Genomic DNA, 20,655 nt, shown 5'->3' with positions numbered 1-20,655 from the left:
CCGCGCGTGCGCGCCGCCCCGTCCCACTCCCAATTCAACCCTAGTCTTGAGCAAATTGTTAGGTTTGTCCTCTGAGTTTCTCCGCCTATTGAAGCCAAAGCCACATAGGTGGAACTGCACGGACTGTGTTTGCATGCTTGGGCATGCTTGCATAGCTCCTAACCCTTTTTTGTATTGACTGCCACATGTGTTTGCTTGGAAAATATTTTCTGCCTGAATTGAGATGTAACAGGACCGCTGCACTTCTTTCCTGACTGTCACACTTTCTGCTTTCATGTAAAACACGAGCAGACAGCATGTTTAAACTGAAAGTCAATGAGAAATTTATGAATTGCCAGTTATTTTTATTACTTAGTTGCCTTGTCCCCGATGTTTCCCTTCAATATCCCTTAATCCACCTTGCTAATCAGATTTGAAGCTATTTTACCCGCAGACTTCTTCTTGTTAACATCAGGCACTTTTAACAAACCATCATCAGAGAAATTGCAACAGAGGTGTTAATATTTCTCACGGTGAAGACAGAAAAATAGAAATGGTTTGGTTTAGTTTCAGTCGGATACATAACAATAAGTAATGCAACTTTCTTTTTGAAAGAATAGAGTGTTCAGGCTGGCTGCTTGAATTATCCCTGTTGCGCAAACACAGAACTGCTACACTCTTCCTGAGGGTACAAAAGCAATCATGACAAACCACAAAGCTGAGCCCGTATCATCATTGTGGTGACTGCGCATGTGAGCGTTCCTTGCAGTACTGTACTTTCCCATGTTATCGTATTTCTGTCACACTTAGGGAGAAAGATCTGAATGATACTGCAAAACATAGCTTATCTATGTTCATTTGATTTGCTCTAGCAGCTAGGTAAGTTACTGAATTGACTGAATCTGGCAGATGAAGCACCTAAAATGTTTTTTCCCTTTAAAAAGACACGAGCACAAGTGCTCAATTCACATGAATATCAAGGTCATTTTCAGTTGGAAAAAGCCCAGATACTGATTATGACAGACTTTGAAGTGATAAGGTTTTAAATGCAAAAGGTCAACTTCACTGTTGTAGTAGTTCTGAATACTTTTTAAGGCCACAGCTCAGGAGCAAAGAAAACTCCATCCTCATTCATGGAAGTTTTTCAATTCTGTTACATCAGTACAGCGTAAAATGTGAGATTTAATGAAATCTGGTCAAATGAAATTTACTTGATTGGTATACATTCAGTTCATACTAAGCACATTTTCCATAATGAGTAATTATTTGAAAAAATACATATTTGACTATGTATATTTCAGTAGCATTTTACTCAGAATTTCATTTCAAGTTTATTGAGCGTGAAGAGTCATTTTTGGAATGTGAGCATATTTCACAAAACTTACAAACATGTTTAATCCCCACATATTATTTCCATTCAAAGCCTTCCATACATGTTACTGTTAACCACACCTTCACGTGTTCACGGCCCTTAGATAGTAATTCTAGTTTATCGTGTCTTTGGGCTCCTGTGACTGTCCCCCTCGACAGCTCAGCTACGGTTTAGCTAACATATTTCCGTTTTCTTCCACTGTTACTAGGGTGATCTACTCTGAGGTGGAAGCCAGAGTGAAAAAGGGGTTGGAAGATACAACAGAGAATAATGGCATGCTGTCCCTGAGCCGGTTGAGCGAGGGATGGGTGGCCTTTGTACACACTTTACTTCTCAATGTTAATGTCCTCCACTGGCAGGATGGCCTTTCTATCATCCCTCTCTTCACAGCAATTATGCTGGATAATAAGTTCATTTTATATTATGAGTGTCACTCCTCTGAAAGGACTCTCAACAACGTTGTACATGAAGCTAAACTGGGCATAAATCGGATACTGTAGAGTGTAAGTAAATATGGATGTAGCTTAACACATCCGTGGCCTTTCTAAGAAAGACAAATGGTGTTTATCTCCTGAGGTGGCTTTCAAATGCTAAAAATGTTTAAAGATAGATGACGGAATCTGTTGCAGATATCGATCGAACAAGTTCCCTTTAGTTTGTTAAATGGGGTGGTTTTCCAAATCAGATGAGTTTTTCATTTATTAATTTTTTTGTGAATACATTTAGATATCATTTAGAAGTATGTGTTCCAGTATAAAGGTTTAATGGTAGAAGGAAAGGGGTAATGCACAAAGTCTTTTTTGGTTCTTAGATGTAATATCTTCCCAAAGAAATCAGGTTTGAAACAGTTAACAAGGTAAGCTTGTAGAAGGTCAGTAATCAGATTTTAAATGATTTTCTCATAGCCCAGGTCTGTCTGTTCATCCATCCATCCACTGTCTTCCGCACTTCCAAATATGCAAACACTGTCCTGTGGTGTTTTGCATGTAGACTGTATACAAAAGATGGATGTAGCCACAGTGACAACACACTGTTTTATGGACATTTTGATACCTCATTTTCATATTTTTCTTTCTTTTTTAACCAAAAATGATCATATTCAGGTTACAGTAGTAATTTAACAACTAATGATAGCAGGCTTGGTTTATTAAACTGCACCAACTGACTGTATGTTCTAAGTAACAAGCAAATAAAATACTAGGATTTCACTCGTCTAAATGATAGCTCATTGGACTGGACGTACTAAACTGGACATTGGTGTTGCTGTGTGGTACTTTTAGTATTTCTGGAAATCTGGTATGTCTTAAAACAAAAACATTGACCACCCAAATGGATATTATATATGGTTCATTGTGCCAGTCTGTAAGCATGTTGATAGCTGACATTAGCTATTTTAAATGGTATAGTCTGGACTGTTTTGAGCACTTTGCTGTTGGCTTTTTGTTTTTAGCTTGGAAAAATGCAGCTTAAAGATTTTTCACATAGTTTTTCAAATCTGAATTGTAACTGTGACGTCAGCACATAAATGGACTGCCGTTTGTCGCTCAAGTGATGATCCCTAATTATCCCTAAATATTTCAACCTCAGTGTATTATATAATTTTTTTGGCATATTTTGGATTAGAAATGGAATAATAATATAGACCTTTTCATGTTTGTGGAAACCCTGTTGTTCCCTGTTAGTTCTGTACAGCGGCATTGGCGCACAGCGCATCAACAGTTCGAGAGCTGGCAGTGCGAATCATCTTATCTGTGTACCAAAAGGAGAGAAGTGCCATCCTAATCTACCTTCCACCCAACAATGCTGCAGTGCGAAAGAACTTCCTCTACAAAAACCTCTTTGATGGCTTTGCCAAGATTGATGGAAAGCTGGTAGAGACTCAGGCAAGTGTTTCTTTTCCCCATTGCTGGTATTAAATTTTTATCTTATACTTGGTATCTTCTCTTCTTAAAAAAAGAGAAGGGGGCCTCTGGCGCATCGGCCTAACTAGGGGGCTCTTCAACTGACAGGGAGTTTTTTCCATCCTTGCAGGAGTCCACTCTGCAGGTGGGGGAGAGCATAGGAGAGGTGGAGAATAAACGTAACCTGGGTGTCTACTGTCTTGTGCAGTCTGGGAGATGATTGAATGTTAGGGTGGGTACAGTTTCCTCTGCGGTGGGGTCGGGTGGGCTGCCCCGGGTCCTGTGGGGCTGCTGCCGTAGATGCTTGCCTTGGTGGGTGCCGAAGGACGGGGGAACTGGCCCCAGGGAGGGGCATCTTGCTCCTCCCTTCTTTTCGTCCCTATCCCCGGCTGCCTCCCTCTTCCCGCTCCAACACACCCACACAATTAGGGCCTTGGGGTATGGGTGTGTCACCAGGATGCAGGGGAGGCATCCCCCCCCCTGTCCCCGTCCCCTTCTGGCCACCTGTGCCTCAATTTTATTCCACAACTTAGACATCCACATTACTCACACTCTCGTAAGACATACATATAGGGCCTTAAGGGTGGGCACGTTAACGGCGTCCAGTGGACGGTCTGTATTCAACCCCACCTCTGGTGCCGGTGCCCACCTCTCAATTTTAAATCCATGTAGACATTGAGGGTTCTCGGGAGGGGCCGTGCTAACACCTGCTGCTCTCTGGCAGCAGCACCATGCTCTCCCGTGTTTTAAATGCACCTTAGAACAACATGCAGCAACAATACACATGAGCGAGAGGAGGAAGGTTTGGGGTCTTCACACACCCCTGTTCTCTGCTGGACATCGGGGTGGGGGGGCTGGGAGGAGGTGTTGGCCGTCCGATTGGGATCTGGGATGCGGGGCCTCCCTGCAGCTGCGGAGCCTGGAGCAATCTGCTTGCCTCCACCCCTGGGGGAAAGGGTAACATCTCCTGGGTCTAGGTGCTGTTTCCCCCTCCAGGGGTGAGGGTACCTGGACCTGGGGTATAGAGTTTGTTTGGGGAGTGTGATTGTGTGTACAGTGTCCATGTATGTCTATCCCAATGTTGGGTGAGTGCTGAGTATTTGTATATGTGTGCATGAGGGTGGGAATGCATGTTTGTGTCTGCCAGTAACTGATGCCCTCAGGGGTCGGTGCGTTGGTGGTTCTTGGTGTCCGGGGCTGGGCGCTCAGGTATGCACTAGCTCACTCCCGGTGACTACTTGGCGGGGCCTGGTGCCTGTTGCTCGGTCAGGCCTCTTCCGGGGCAAAGGGGGCCCTCGGGCCTCCAGCTTCTGGGCCTGCGGCTAGGTTCACTCTGGCACAGCTGGCTGCCAGCAGAGCCGGCGGGCACGCCACTGCAGCCCCCTCTGGCTTCTGCTCCGTGGCTACTGGGTGACCCCTCATCTGGGGCTCTCTTCAGCTCTTCCCAGGAGGGTGGCACGGATGCCCCTCCGGTGGTCCTCCTTGGGCTCTCGCACTCTGGGGCCTCTGGATGTCTGGAGCCTGGATCTCCTCCATGCCTGCTTCATGCCCTGGGGGACGGGGCTATGGCTCTCTACACCCTCTAGCAGACTATTACAAGGGGAAACCTTTTGAATACAAGCGCGCTGAGCCACACAGGTGTGCACACAGGTGTTCACTGTTCATAGACATAAACTACACCTTTATTTGCTGCTATTTCCAAGCACATTATGCGCTGTCGGTCCTGCTTGCTACATAACAACATTCAATATTTAGTATTTACTGCTGTTTACACTTAGCTAGATTAACGTGATGGTGTAGTATGTTGCTCTGTTTTTTTTTTTCTTGTTTTCTCTTCTTTTTCTCTCAACAGGTGATCCAGGAGATTTTTTTTCTCTTCTTTCTCTTTTTAAGTGCCCTTTCTCACTGTCCCTCTTCCCTTCTGTTTTTCTTTTCCTTCATCGTTCTTTCTCCCTTTCCTATCCCTCAGTCATGTCTGTCCCATCTGTAACAACTGAAAATAAAATAAATAATAACAACAAAGGTTGATCAAATGGACCAATACGGCAAGGCCGTGATGATCCATTTGGCAAAGTAAATCCATTGGGTATCCTTGTTGGTCTTCAGACAACAATTCTGACGGCTAAAGAACCAAATGGGACAGGCAGAAAAAAAAAAGAATATTAAAACTACCCCAGAATTTGAATGGCTATGTAAAATAGCACCTAAAGCCTCAATCTGAAGAGCTTTAGGTTTGTGTAACCTTAATTCTAGACCTTAATAACAAGAGATGCCATAACTTAAGAAATGAAGGGTAATAATGTGTAAAAAGCTAACAATTACAGAATGAAAATGAATTGATAGAAGGTAAGCATGGTAGAGAACTGAATATGAAATGGACTAATGGCATGCCACCTTCTCCTAGACTTTAAAGAAAGGTGGGGGTCAGCCGGACGGACAGAAGGAGAAGGAGGAGATCCACTCTCTTCAGGAGCAGCTGGCTGCCTTAAAAGAGATCACAGTATGTTGCGCTGTCATCATTCTGCAATGATATCACATCTCATAACAACTGTTAATTTCTATTTATGACTCCAGACTGTATTTTTACCCCGTAGGTGGTCACACACCAAGTAATTCACATGCATATAACACTTACACATTATAGCCTCACTTTATGCCCTGTCTCAATTAAAGGCGAATAATTGCATGTCTTGTTTTTTGAAACTTTGCTTTTTGACGTTGACTGTTCTTACACATATATATATATATAAATATATATATTTTGTCTGCTTGTAAAGGAGAGAGGCAATGAAAGCACCAAAGGACAAATAGCCAAACGAGAAGTTCACAAAGCTGAGAAAGATTCCCAGAAAGCTGGCAAAGGAAGTATGTACCTACATAAATCACACTTCAGTTCCTACTCACATCTGCAGGTCTGAGGCAATGCACAAAAGGGAAATTTGTTTGTATGTGCTGACAAGGATGTGCCGATAAGCTCAGTGTTTTGAAATAGGCCCTGCTCATATGCAAACAGTAGTTGGAAAGGTGTTTTCAAGTCACCTTTATGTTGAGCTGTAATTTACCTGACCCTCCAGCAATTTTGACAAAAGAACAATTTTGAGGCCTTTGAGGGGATTGAAATTTGTAACACAGATTTCCATTTATGTGGTTTAGTGTGTATCATAAGACTACGATAATCAGATCAATGGTCTTATAGACATGAGAGCTTAAAAATGAAAAGAAAAAGTGTTTATATTCAAGTTTATTGTTATATGTGAAAAAAAGACATCATATAACAACAGTATGCAGACGGCATCTACGGCCTCAGAATTTACAATCTAATTGTTATACCACTGACAGATTTTGAGATATAGACCTAAAGTGTTTCCCTCACGCACTTGACTAAATTATGTATGACCTATTACCCCAGTACTTCAGCTGTGCCTTTAGATACAGAAATAATGGTGCAAAAAAATGATATCAGCATGTGTGAGCATTACCTTTGCTTGAATAGCTTTAAAATTTGACAGGTAGGGTTTGTTAAAGTGTGTAGAAACACAAAGGTCTGTTAACCCTGTAAGACCCACCCCATCAAAAAATAGCCAGAAAATTAGGATTTTTTGCAACTGAGATGTTTATTAACCCTTATAACAAAATCCACATTTTTTTTTGCATATCATGTTGTGTATGATATATTTTTATTATATATTTATTATATATTTTTTGCATCGCATTTAATAGATTGGGCGTTTTTGTTAACTTTTTGTTAACAACAATGTTAATTTTAGACAAAAAAATAGTTTTGTCCATAACATTTTGAAATTATGGCAAGTATTGATCATGTTGATGAGATAGAGGTCTCAGAAACTCGTGTATCAAATACGTTACAAAGGGCATTGTAGGGTTAATAGAGTAACACATCAGTCATGCAAATTCTGAATTACAATATGGGTTTTGATTCAGTAGTGCTGGCTGTTACAGATAACTGTCTTATTAATTTCCAGCTGTCACAAAAGGGTCCCAGAACAAGAGGATGGAAAGTTGTGATGTCCAACAATCAATCAACTGTCTGGACAAGTATGTTACTTAAAATCTTGTAAGCTATATATATATATATGAATCAAATGGCCTTTATTTTTGAGAGTTTTAGTTTTTAGTGTGTATTCACTGCTTTTTCCAGTCGAGGTATTCATTTATCGTTCATGTTGTGTTCAGTAATTGTCCTATGGTAAACTTTGGTACCATTTGATCCTCTAACTTTACACTCTGTTGTAGTTTGTGTATATTCTGCGGTAAAAAAGACGAGTCTTTCACAGAAGACGGATTGGACCTTCACTACTGGAAACATTGTCCGATGTTACAGCGCTGTGACGAATGTCGACAGGTAGACTGCTAGTTTTTTTAATTTATTTTTCTCACTAGGTTTTCACTTCTGTTATAGAGCTGAAGTCAAAGAGTTAGATCCAGCTGCTGAAAGTATCTGTTCTGCATTACCAAGTTGATTGAGTATAGCTTTGCATTGTGTTCACAGGTAGTTGAAATAGCCAGCCTTACGGAGCACCTACTGGGTGAATGTGAAAACAGGTCCAAATTCAGCCAGTGCCCACTCTGCTCAGAGGCTGTGGCCAGCGAGGACCTGGTTCACCACGCTCAGGGTCCTGCCTGCAATCGTGAGTTCTCTCAGATTTTCCATGCAGCAGGAAACTGACTCGTTTTTTTTTTATATTTCTCTGTTATCACTTTCATTATTAGGTGGCAAAATGGTAGGCAGGAATGATTGTGAGAGCTTGATCTGTGCATGGTAGGCCTCACTTATATGAGTGTAACTGAGAAAAAAAACTACATGACAGCGAATGACAATTTCATAAAATCAAAACTGAACCAGTGAATATCCAATAATAATAATAAGGCAGCAGTTCCACAATGTATAATGCAGCTATTTTTTAATCTTTGGTAATTCAAGGTTGGATCTATTTTGGTTTAACTACATGAAATAATAAACTGGGAAGAAAAAAACCAGTTCAAAGATTTGACCTGATAAAAACAAAAGCAAAACATTTACATTCTAAAAACATGTCATTTTCCTAACCTTGTATATTACCCTGGATTTGTTAGTCAGGTGTTAGCCAGGTGACAGGAGGTGAGGTCCAATAATAATAATAACTAATACACACTAAAAGAAGATTTCTACTGAGCCGCATGCTCTCTGTAAATGTACTATTTATTTATTCATTTACATCATTATTTACATTTTTAACTCTGTAATCCTGGAGCACTGTCACGGTCCTGTGACAGTGTTTTGAGTTTCTTGTGTCTGAGTTTTTGTATTATGATCTTAGTTCTCTTTGTTGCCCCAGTTTATTCTTTAGTCTAGTGTCTTAGTTTGGCTTTCTTGTATTCTCTTTAGTTTTCTGAGTATTTAGTTAGCCGCCCTCTGTGTCTCCCTGTTATTGTTCTCTGTGTTTCTTAGTTGCTTTGTCTCCCCTAGTCAAGTCTGCGTCTATTTTACATTTCCTGTTTTACTTTGAAGGTCTGTGTCCTATGTGAATGTATTGAGTTTCGCTTCCCTTGGGTCTAGGGCTGGGCCATATCATACCGTTCACGGTAATAAAAAGCTGCCATTTTGAGTTCAATCCCGTTTCTCGTGAGTTTGCGTTTGGGTCCAATTCCTGCCTGCACACAGCCGAAACATGACAAGCAAACTAGCATGCAAATAAAGTCTTGACTATTTGGCTGCATATCATTTGGAGTGAATGATCGGTCTCTCGTAGGCCTGCAAACATCAGGTTTGCAAAGCAGCCAGCTCCACAGCTTCCTTGTTTTTTGTTTTTGTTTTTGTTTTTTGCAGTTTTACAGTAACTTAGCTATTTAGTTATCCTTTAGTTACGTTTCTCTTAATCCATGTCTGTGTTGGGATTTTCTCTTCCTTATTTTACTGCAAAAATGTCCTCTGTCAGATTTCAGCATTTTATTAGTTTCAGAAGGCATACTTCCTGAAATAGTGATTAATTATTCCCCTATAGATAAACCTGCTTCCCCTCGTGTACTTTTCCTCCTGGTTTTAACTCGATTTTCTCTGGGTTTCTTTCACTGACTTTGGGTTTAGCACCCTGTGGTTGTACATTTCTTTGATTGCGTTTGACTCAAATTATTGAACCGTTCCGTCTGAGAGTTTGTAACCTCTCTTTTCATAGTTGGGTACCGTTGCTCCATCGCATTTACACATGTTCACAAAGCCAGCATCTTCAATATTCTGCAATAAAACACTGCAAGGCTTACACTACTTCTTCAAATGTTCCATGAGTAATTGACACGGCAAGCCTTTTGTTTACAGTAGTTCCTGTTGGTTAGGCAGATAAACGAAACTTTCACTTGTGCGTAAGCATACGTTTCCCAAAATAGACCCAGTGCTCAAAGCTGTGTTTTGTTTGAAGCAGATTTCTTTCAGTACTGTAAATTCATTCATGGGAACTTTTCTGTAATTCTGTAAGAGCTGACTTGAAGGTGTCATCTTTGTGTTTCAGCCCCCGTTTTGGGTAAAGGCTCCAACCACTGTCCTCTGTGTCACAACAACTTCACGCCCGGAGAGGAGGTGAGACTGTGTACTTGCACAAGTCAGTTAGTTAATTATGAAATAATGGCAACAAGTTTCACCATTGATTTATTGGCATATACAGAAATCTTCTTTGTCAGAAGCAGAAGTAGAAATGCTTCACATATAATAAAACAGAGAAGCCTTTCACAAACGAGGCTTTAGCAGCAAACAGGTGTTGAAGTAAAGCACAGCTAATGTTGACCTTTAAGGACTTCAAAGAAAGCAAAGCCTTTGTTCTTAATGGGCTGTTTCACTGAGAAGATGAAGTAAGTACAATCACATTCCTCACATTCCTGCTAGTCTCAGAAGAACAAAAGACAAAAGATTCTGATTAGCTGCTCATAGATAAAACTTAACCGGATACAGATTATTCAGTTTAATTAATTTTATTTGTATACGACCAAATCACAACAGCAGTCACTTCAAAGCTGCAAGTTATATTGTAAGGTAAACAATAATACAGAGAAACCCCAACACTCAGATGACTTCCTTTGAGCAAGTACTTGGCAACAGTGGGAAGAAAAAAACTCCCTTTGCCCAGGAAGTAACCTCCGGCAGAACCAGGCTTAGGGAAGGGCGAGAGGAGGGATACAAAACAAAGATGCCCTGTGGACGAGAACCAGAGATTAATAATACCTACAGCGTGGATTAGAAACACATTCACACATACAGTGGGGCAAAAAAGTATTTAGTCAGCCACCAATTGTGCAAGTTCCCCCACCTAAAATGATGACAGAGGTCAGTAATTTGCACCAGAGGTACACTTCAACTGTGAGAGACAGAATGTGAAAAAAAATCCATGAATTCACATGGTAGGATTTGTAAAGAATTTATTCGTAAATTAGGGTGGAAAATAAGTATTTGGTCACCTCAAACAAGGAAAATCTCTGGCTCTCACAGACCTGTAACGTCTTCTGTAAGAAGCTTTTCTGTCCCCCACTCGTTACCTGTATGAATGGCACCTGTTTGAACTCATCATCTGTATAAAAGACACCTGTCCACAGCCTCAAACAGTCAGACTCCAAACTCCGCCATGGCCAAGACCAAAGAGCTTTCGAAGGACACCAGGAAAAGTATTGTAGACCTGCACCAGACTGGGAAGAGTGAATCTACAATAGGCAAGCAGCTTGGTGTGAAAAAATCAACTGTGGGAGCAATCATCAGAAAATGGAAGACATACAAGACCACTGATAATCTCCCTCGATCTGGGGCTCCACGCAAGATCTCATCCCGTGGGGTCAAAATGATCATGAGAACGGTGAGCAAAGATCCCAGAACCACACGGGGGGACCTGGTGAATGACCTGCAGAGAGCTGGGACCAAAGTAACAAAGGTCACCATCAGTAACACACTACAACGGCAGGGAATCAAATCCCGCAGTGCCAGACGTGTTCCGCTGCTGAAGCCAGTGCATGTCCAGGCCCGTCTGAAGTTTGCCAGAGAGCACATGGATGATACAGCAGAGGATTGGGAGAATGTCATGTGGTCAGATGAAACCAAAGTAGAACTTTTTGGTATAAACTCAACTCGTCGTGTTTGGAGGAGAAGAATACTGAGTTGCATCCCAAGAACACCATACCTACTGTGAAGCATGGGGGTGGAAACATCATGCTATGGGGCTGTTTTTCTGCCAAGGGGACAGGACGACTGATCCGTGTTAAGGACAGAATGAATGGGGCCATGTATCGTGAGATTTTGAGCCAAAACCTCCTTCCATCAGTGAGAACTTTGAAGATGAAACGAGGCTGGGTCTTCCAACATGACAATGATCCAAAACACACCGCCCGGGCAACAAAGGAGTGGCTCCGTAAGAAGCATTTGAAAGTCCTGGAGTGGCCTAGCCAGTCTCCAGACCTCAACCCCATAGAAAATCTGTGGCGGGAGTTGAAAGTCCGTGTTGCTCGGCGACAGCCCCAAAACATCACTGCTCTCGAGAAGATCTGCATGGAGGAATGGGCCAAAATACCAGCTACTGTGTGTGCAAACCTGGTAAAGACCTATAGTAAACGTTTGACCTCTGTTATTGCCAACAAAGGTTATGTTACAAAGTATTGAGTTGTATTTTTGTTATTGACCAAATACTTATTTTCCACCCTGGATTTACGAATAAATTCTTTACAAATCCTACCATGTGGATTCATGGATTTTTTTTTCACATTCTGTCTCTCACAGTTGAAGTGTACCTCTGGTGCAAATTACTGACCTCTGTCAACATTTTAGGTGGGGGAACTTGCACAATCGGTGGCTGACTAAATACTTTTTTGCCCCACTGTAGACAATGAACACATCTCATCTTCCTACAATTGCAAAATAGACCACATTTTATTTGAAACAGCAGCAGTTTGGCTGCTGACGCAGTTCACAGCTCGGTATTATGTAGGTAAAGTTTCATCCCGTTTGTTTCTATTCAAGATTTGACAGTCACTGCGTCAAATGGGAAATATAAATAAACGTTGAATACACATTTGAATAGAAGTTGTTGAATGTAATATAAACACAGGGATAATAGTTTTGTGTCATCTTTAACAAGCAGTGCTCGTATTTCAGTGCTTTTGGAGTCGCACAGCCATCCATGCTTCTCTTTGGTATGTCTGGGAAGGTGAAAGTGGATACGGAGCGAACAAGATTCTCTGTCTCACAAGGAAACGCAACGCTTGGTTCTCCGTTTCATTCATCTTTCGTTCTGGTTTGTGTCTTTGTGGGGCCTAATGAATCATGCAACTCATGTTTCAAAGACACAGTCTTCCTGCAAGTGTGCTCGCCCCGCCTGCCTCAGTTAGCAGCAACATTGTTGAGACACTTAATAGACCAGGGCATAAAGACCTAAAGGTGTGACTGTTGGGAAAGTTTGTGGATGTCATATATTACTTAATTTCCCTTGGCAGAATCTGTAGAGCAGATGTTTAATTTTTTCCAAGGAAAAAAAAAGGAAATGTAACTAAAGCAAAGTTGTAAACATAATGTAGTAATGGTCCTTTTTATATATGGATAAATGCAACAGTTTGACTCGATCGCCCTTTGTTTACAAATATCCTTTCCTTTCATTAATATTCTATGTAGAAAGGCACATTGCCAAAGAATGATGCTTTACTGCACACTACAGTGACTAACTTCCCTCCTCAGTACATACTGACAATCTGAAGTCAAAGTAAAAAGAGACAAAGAAGGTCTCTAAATGAAACGGAATTACTAGAACGAGGAAAGAGGTTTCAGAGTTTTCACTAAATATTTTTAACTGTAATAATATTAATGACATAAGTACAGCTTGCTTGTCAGGTGTATTTAATAATATCCATTTAGTCCTGTTTTTATGACAAAATATGGGTTAAGAACGATTCAAAAAAGACAAAGAATCACAAGAATAATTATTGATTAAACTTCTTAAACCTTAAAAATCACTTGCAGCCTAAACAAAACACAAGATATAGATTATACACATCATTTTTTCTAACTTTATGGTGACACATGCAAAGTATTATTGAGCCTTTCCTGCGATGCGTTTGTGCTCTCATTAAAAGTTTGACTCACTGCATGCAGTTTCTCACTTCACGCCCTCACATAAGGGAGAAAAAACTCACAGAAAGTTGCACTCTCTTTGCTGGAGGAGAGGCTGTAAGCCCAATGAAAGGCTGCAGTGTAAGTAGGTAGGGAGGGCAGCCATTCAGGCCTTGACTGGGCCTACAGTAACCCCATGGTTGTCGCAGTCGTGAAAGTGCCTGGGAGAGGAGCAAACTCACTGAGCTACTTTGTCCCTGTTCCAGGCCTGGAAGGCTCACCTCATGGGCAGGGAGGGCTGTAAACAAAACTCACGCAGGACTGCGGCATCCCAAAGAACCCAGCCAGCACAAGGTAAAGCATTCATACACATCCCGTTTTTTTTTCTTCTTTTTTAGCCACTTTCCCAACGCTTACTGTGACAGGTACAGAAAGCACCCACGTTCAGCAGTTTTCCACTGTGGTTTTGTCCCCTAGTTGATAAAAGGCTGTATGTAAATTATAGTGAGAGATTAATTTGGAGTCTAGTGTAATGGGCTTTAGTGTATCATTTAGATTGATGTATGCTAGAACCCTCCTTTTTGGATGTGTGATTGATTGTTTTGTTTTTTTGTATCATACCTGATTGTGTGGCGATGCTAAAACAGCCCGTATTACTGTTTACATTATTTGATGCCAGAGAACCTTTAGTTCACTGTACACTTTAGGGCCATGGATCATTTGAAGCTGTCCTGTGGAGCTTTTTTTGTTGACAGTGTACACCTACATTTTATTAATCTTTTGGCATGCTACTACCACCAAATGACCATCGTGAGAATAACTTGAAACGTATGAAACAGGGACCTGCTCTGAAAAATGTTGCTTCATAAGTCGACTGTTTTTGCAGTTGATCTTCATGTTTTCATTCTCACTGGCGGTCTTTGAAATTCTTTCCAGCTCACATTTGGAAAAGTGGCGTATAGGTGCATCACTGGTTTATAGCACAAACAATAAGCGTTTGATTTAATCAGAATGACATCACCATGTTATGCTGACATCGCAAAACCTTTTTGTTTATACTGGCCTTTCTAGTATTACAGGTTTCTTTGTTAAGTCTCCTGACAGTGGCGTGTCCAACGGGGTGGCTGGGGGGGGGGGGGGGGGGGCCGGCCGACCCCACCCCTGGCCACCCGAAGCTAAAACAATAAAATTCAATGAAATATCAAATGTATGATTATGTTTTCACAGTGAAGCTCAGATATCCGAGTGTAAGTGAATGCAGCATCGGCTTCTGCACTATGAGCATCATGTTAGCAAAGGTAGGAGAGCCAAGCACGAAAGACGGCACCGCAGAAAACAATTTTTCGGCGAAAGATTAACAGGTTAACATAGCTGGACTGGCCATCGGGCATACCGGGCATTTGCCGGTGGGCTGATGACTTTTTTTTTTTTTTTTTGTAACGGCATGAACAATGACAGGTGGTGGATTGGCCAGATGCTGGCCGATGTGTAAAAATAACTTCTTCTCTCATTCTCTCCCCCTCCCTCTCCTTCTACTTCAATCATGAAACTGATCAATGATCAGCTGATCGGCTTTTCTCTCTTGTTTGTTTATCGCCCACTTTGCGCCAGAAAGAGGAAACCAGCGGATGTCGGCTAAACAACAGCAGCACGTTTAAGCTTGATCAGCTGTTGTTAGAATTTATTTAATATTAATTTCTAGTATCAGCTGATGTTTGCTGGAGCCACAGCTGTAAAGCTGCTGGTCATGATGTCGGTTTGGTTATCTGGTGAGAGGGAAACATGAAGATGAAACCAGGAGATGTCCTTACTGAATCATCAGAGCTGAACAGGTGATGGAGAAACAGGTTTACCTTTTAGGTGACATGAATGAGTTGAAGGGAAGTTATGAACTGTTTCTGAGAGATAAATAACACCAGGATCCTTTTCTAAGCAGCTGACAGCTGGTAACTGTGCAGGGGCGGGTCTAGGAAAGTTTTGCCAGGGGGGCCAGATAGGGCATTAACAGGGAAAGGAGGGCACAAAGAAATACTTTTCTTTCTTATTCTCATTTAAAATATCTAGCTTTTATTAAATAATCATCTGAATCTTGCGAACAAAGTTTTTATCTATCTTAAAATGTATAGAAATCATACATATACCAAAAAGACAGTGTACATCACTGTCACAACAGCGTTTGTTTTCATTCAAAGGCTTTATGGCTTTAATACCTGGTGGGCTGGTCTGTAGTCAAAATGCCCAATTTTCTGTCCCAGTCCAGCCCTGCAGGTTAATACTGGCAGTGTCACCATGCCAGCTGACTGTATTTCATCATCAGCCAGTGTTGTTCTTTATACATCAATATTACCAAAGTTTACCATAAGGCAGCATAGAAAGTATTTACTTGCTTTCAGGTTTTATTCAAATGTTAGTCTTTTCAGTTGTTTCCCCACTTTTTTCCTGTTTCAAAATCAAACAACAGTTTGTAAGAAGATTATCTTCTTTTTTTACACATACATATTTATGTGTAAATACTGATGTGTCAAAACCGGTCGCTAAGGGTAGAGAGGAGGTGGTCAGATGTTGTCTTTATGGGGGGAAAGAGTTTATATTCATTAGAAGATAGAAGACAAAAGAAGAAAAAAATTTGCCACAGCACCTTCCTTTCAGCCACGAAATTTAAATTATCTGGGAACTAAAATCAAAATATCGAAGTCATTTTTAGGCCAGGTCTTGGGAGGTTAATGACAAAGTGCATGCAAGAATATAAAGGCTCCCTGCTTTAATATTCCTCTATCAATTTACTGTAAAGTACTATTTTGTTTGTGCATATGTGTTTTGGTGTTTCCAGGCAGAGCTTTCGGTGGAACCAAGCTAAAGCAGGTCAGGTCATATGGAGCCAGAGCCAGGCCCATGGGCAGGGGCAGCCGAATCCCATCACTGGCTCCTTTAGCCAGAGGGTATCCACCAGGGAAGCGTTAAAGCTGGTCTGAAGAAGCCCAGAGACGTCCCCTCACACTTCAACAGGAGAAAGCCAACAGTACCAGACGACCCCACCCACTCCATTATTTCCACATTCGGGCACTTTTGAGACGTTTCAGATGTATTCACTGACATATGCAATATATTTAAAGCCATTATTACTTTATGATTGAAGCCATTAATATATTTAAAGTCTTATAAGATCACAGAATTACAACACGGTGTTTTACCCATTGTTGAGACGATGACGTAAATTCTAATCCTGTTATGTGCGACAAAGTTCACACAGAACAGAAAATGCTTTTCACTACACGTCAAGCCTCTATCCTCTCACACACCTGTCAAGTAAACATAGACACACAGAGTGCTGTTTGCTGAAATCCCCTTATAGGATTTGTTGGTTTTGAGGCTCTTTTTTCACTGCCATTTAGAGGAATTGTACAGCTTTAACGGGTAGTCCCTCACTGTTGGACCGCACTTCCCAACTGTGACTTTGTGTGACTCACAAGATGGATTTTAAACAGAGTTTGTGTAAAGGTAAAGCAGCAGTGTACAGGGTGATAGAACTTTAGGCTTGTGTTTTAGAAGTTGACCCCTCATAATGCAACCAGTGTAGTGAGGTTTTATGATTAGTTTCTGAGTGGTTATCTGCAATTTATAATTTATACATCCTTAAACTGCAGTACAAGCTCTCGCTTATAAACGTGCTATCGCAACGATTTTCTCACACCTAAAAAACAAACAAACAAGTGTAGCATGTAAACATTTATTTTATCCTAACCTTCAAATTGTAGAGTTTGAAGAGGCCAAACCTCTTGGAGTATGTAGAACTTCACTGCTTGTCTAACATGGCTTATTGCCTTCATCTATGTAAATGTGCTAGTGCAAGTTTGGACCTTTTAAGATTTCATCCTCTGATCCATGCACCTTAGCTAGCTGTCCCATGGAACTAAAATCAACAGTTTCTTGTGTAGAATCGGACTACACCAGATGAATAGGTTGAGAAACTTCTATGGGTAACCGTCGCAGTTTCAGTAAAAATATGTCTAATTGCTACATCCCTTCAGAAGCCGATGACTCATACCTTCTTGCACACCCAGTAACAGGAGGTGGAACGAGATCACAGTTTAGTTACAAGCAGAAGATGTTCTTTGCTTTGAGGGAAGCTTTGCTGTCGACTTCACACTTAGCCAACTGTTTACATATTTGCTTTCCTTTTATAATAATTCTATATAGAAATAGCACTTTGCCAAAGGATGATGTTTTACTGCTGAATTTCTAGCACACTGCAGTGGCTTACTTCCCTCCACAATGCCTACTGATAGTATGAAGTAGAAGTAAAATGAGACAAAGTAGGTCTCTGAGTGAAACAGTACTGCTAGAATGAGGAAAGAAGTGGGCATGAATATGCTACATACTTTATGTACACCACATGGTTTTCCCTCCAGTGTTCAGAGTCACATCACTGGCTTCAAACTGATAGAATCACAAGCTAAAAAGTTAAATCCTACATATAACATTAAGCCTGGTTTATAATTATCTCTTCAGTTGTGCTCCTGTTGTGCTGCACAGTGTTATGATGACGACAAAGTGATTGTGATGTATCTGGAAACGGTAATAACGTTAATGTGAGCGTATGTTTTATTAGTGGGGAAAACAACTTGCTTTAGTATGCTTCTGTACTGAGAGCTGCAGCAAAAGTAGATGTAAAAGTTGTGTTCATGCATTTGTAGTCAACAGCATTTTGACTTCTTTTTTTCTGCAGATGTATTTGTTAAATAAATCATTATTCAGGGATTATTGCACATGTGCTTCCATGTAATCAAAATTCCCCATAAAAGTTACATGTAATACACGGCTCTGTTTAGGAGCCCCCTGTGTATTAAAAAAATGGGCAGTGTCCAACTTCCAGGATTATTGTTGAGCAATATAAAACACATATCAATCAAGTTTTGCAACGTTATTCAGTGTTTACAAGAGAGCTCTGGTTTTATTGACACTAACACACATGAATTTACAGTGTTACACATGTGGTTTCTTTGGTTTCAAGGCTGCCTCTGTAAATCTTACAAAACAAGGTAAAACAGAACCAATATATTATCTTTAAAATACCCATAATTAGATTTTTACAATTTACAATTTCTATTCAATAAAATAATCATTCAAATATGAATGCAGCTGTGTGTTCTATGCTGTAAATCATGTAGTCGCATGTTGCACTCGAACGTTGCAATGAAATCCTGAAGTCGGAAAAGAAAGCTTAAGGGAAACACTTAGATGTAACAAGTCAGTCTTTTTCGCACCTGCACGAACACCCGTGGGTTTATTACATCTACGTCTCTAAATACGTTTTTAAATTCAGATTAAGGCAATACAGTCTGGAATGGCACAGAAACACGGATGCTTTCACAATGCAAAAGCTGTGCTCTAGTGGTTTTTACAAAACGGAAAATCAACCCATAAAGAAGTGGAGAGGAGAGCGCCAACCTGCCGAGTCAGCTGAAAACAAATCAACCGTTTTAATGTGACACACAGCATTAAATTCAGTTCATCTTCCATGTCAGACCCATGCCTAACGGTAAAGGAAAAATTAACGTGACTCCGCAGATTGCGTAAAGATCATCAAGTATGATCGGCCAAAGAAGACTTTCCGTGAGCTCAGATTTAGTGAATGCATTTACTTTATACTTTCTGTCAATCATATCGAAGTTTTTTGTGCGCAGATCAGGTCTTGGCTGTGCACCACACTCCACATCCTGAGCAGCTCCTGCGCGCTCAGTTTGTGGACCACGATTAGGTTTTTATAAAAGCAGGGCTCTGTGTTCATTGTGCTCGCCCTGCGTCTGGTAATGCCGAATGTCCTGAAGCCCGGATGCATCTCTGGGGATAAGTGGAGCCTCTGCAGGCACATCCCCAAAAACACATCGTCAATGGGGTACAACTCCACGCCCTCCGAGGCCACGAAGAGCCTTCGGGCTAAATAGGCGGACATCAGAAACCCCCCACCTCCCACGTAGGGTGGATACGGCTTGTCGTACAACTCCTTGGGGATGTAATATTTGCTCTGTCGGTTTCGGATGGGGATCGCCTTGGAGATGGTGTCCCCCATAAATAAGTTGGCCGCTTTGCGCTGCTCCACTTTGAAGTCGATGAGCTCCAGGAGGTTGTGCGTGTTCACAAACACATCATCGTCCCCCTTAAATATAAACTGCACTTTGGGGCAGTAGATATAGAACCACTTGAGAAAATTTACCTCTTTCAGAGTCAGGTTGAAGAAAGTGTCCATGAAGTCCCACTGCAGGATGTCCCCAAAGATTTGGTCCTCATACTCGATCAGTTTCTGTAGGTTCTTGGCGTCTTTGCCAGTGTTTGGGCTTCCGAGTAAAAACAAAGTTTTAATTTTCTTCCCATTCACGGTTTGCTCCTTCCCCCAGGTTTTACGCACGGCCTCCCTCCGGTCGTGCTGCTCGATAACGGACTTGACCACCACAAGGAGGTGAACGTTTCTATCGGCGCACTTCTCCGGGTGATTGATGAGCAAGGGGAAATACCTGCAGTGTCTGTGAAGAACAAACTGGTGAAATCTCTGGTCCAAGCGCCGGAACCAGTCCTGGGTCCTCACCGATGCGTCCGCGCTACAGTTGAGAACCTGCGCGTCCCAAGAAGGCCGAGTTACATTCGGGACCCGCTGTATCTCCAAATCCTTGACGGGCACGGGAGAATCTGAGGTCCCCGAACTGGTCACAACTGTCTTCTTGAATGAAAAACACTCAGAGCCGCACCAGGCCGGATCCCTCACATGTTTAACCCCCACTGCGTCTTTCTCCGACAGTTTCAGCTTTTGGATCATGAGAAAAGACGCAAAGATCAGAGACAGACTCAACAGGGGTTTCAGAAAAGCGGGGATCCGCTTTCTACGAAAAAAGTGATCCATTGCTGTCACCGTGACACGCTGGGACCCTCAGATGCCTTCATAATGTTTCACAACTGTGCGCACCTCAGGAAGACACGGGGTAAGAGCGCTCAGTCAAGTGTCTCCTTGGCCACTTCTTGACCATGACAGCGCAGAGTGAAGTCACACATTCGTCCCTTTTCCTGTCTAGTTCGTCCCGAAGCTTCTTCTCAGGGTTTGGCTCCACACCGACTATCTGGAGACCTGATGGAGGATACCACTATCTCACCCCACCCCCCAAATATCTCCTCCCCTTAATGAACTAAACTGATCTGGGACCGGCAGATATCCCATTTCTCTCTCTCTCTCTCTCTCTCTCTCTCTCTCTCTCTCTCTCTCTCTCACACACACTCTCTACCAGGCTCTCCCATCCACAACCTCATCGTCTTCTTAATATTAAATATCAGTAGCTCCTTTAATC

General features: G+C 41.7%; 2 protein-coding genes across 4 annotated transcripts in view; one reads left to right on the top strand and one right to left on the bottom strand.

Annotated features, from left to right (window-relative positions):
* cep104 (centrosomal protein 104) overlaps positions 1-18,079 on the top strand; it is a 37,357-nt gene extending 19,278 nt beyond the window's left edge. For all 3 annotated transcript variants that reach the window (XM_042221038.1, XM_005939025.3, XM_005939026.3), the window contains 9 exons: positions 3,034-3,234; positions 5,657-5,752; positions 6,030-6,117; positions 7,236-7,308; positions 7,507-7,615; positions 7,763-7,901; positions 9,756-9,823; positions 13,588-13,675; positions 16,152-18,079. In XM_042221038.1, coding sequence (XP_042076972.1) covers positions 3,034-3,234; positions 5,657-5,752; positions 6,030-6,117; positions 7,236-7,308; positions 7,507-7,615; positions 7,763-7,901; positions 9,756-9,823; positions 13,588-13,675; positions 16,152-16,282 — 993 coding nt within the window. In that variant the 3' untranslated portion in view covers positions 16,283-18,079. The remainder of the gene's footprint in view (positions 1-3,033; positions 3,235-5,656; positions 5,753-6,029; positions 6,118-7,235; positions 7,309-7,506; positions 7,616-7,762; positions 7,902-9,755; positions 9,824-13,587; positions 13,676-16,151) is intronic.
* Positions 18,080-18,245: 166 nt separating this feature from the next.
* b3gnt7l (UDP-GlcNAc:betaGal beta-1,3-N-acetylglucosaminyltransferase 7, like) lies at positions 18,246-20,481 on the bottom strand. Its single transcript, XM_005939028.3, has one exon. It carries the CDS (start codon positions 20,214-20,216, stop codon positions 18,981-18,983), a length of 1,236 nt encoding a protein of 411 aa, XP_005939090.1. The 5' UTR covers positions 20,217-20,481; the 3' UTR covers positions 18,246-18,980.
* Positions 20,482-20,655: the final 174 nt, after the last annotated feature.

Source organism: Haplochromis burtoni, unplaced genomic scaffold (assembly GCF_018398535.1).
Source record: "Haplochromis burtoni strain Fernald_Lab_line unplaced genomic scaffold, NCSU_Asbu1 Contig_60, whole genome shotgun sequence".
Classification (NCBI taxonomy): Eukaryota; Metazoa; Chordata; class Actinopteri; order Cichliformes; family Cichlidae; genus Haplochromis; species Haplochromis burtoni.
This window is presented reverse-complemented; position numbering and strand designations above follow the sequence as displayed.

Excerpts from the sequence above, each read along its gene's own strand:
- b3gnt7l (XM_005939028.3), bottom strand. The coding sequence starts at position 20,216 with ATGGATCACTTTTTTCGTAGAAAGCGGATCCCCGCTTTTCTGAAACCC.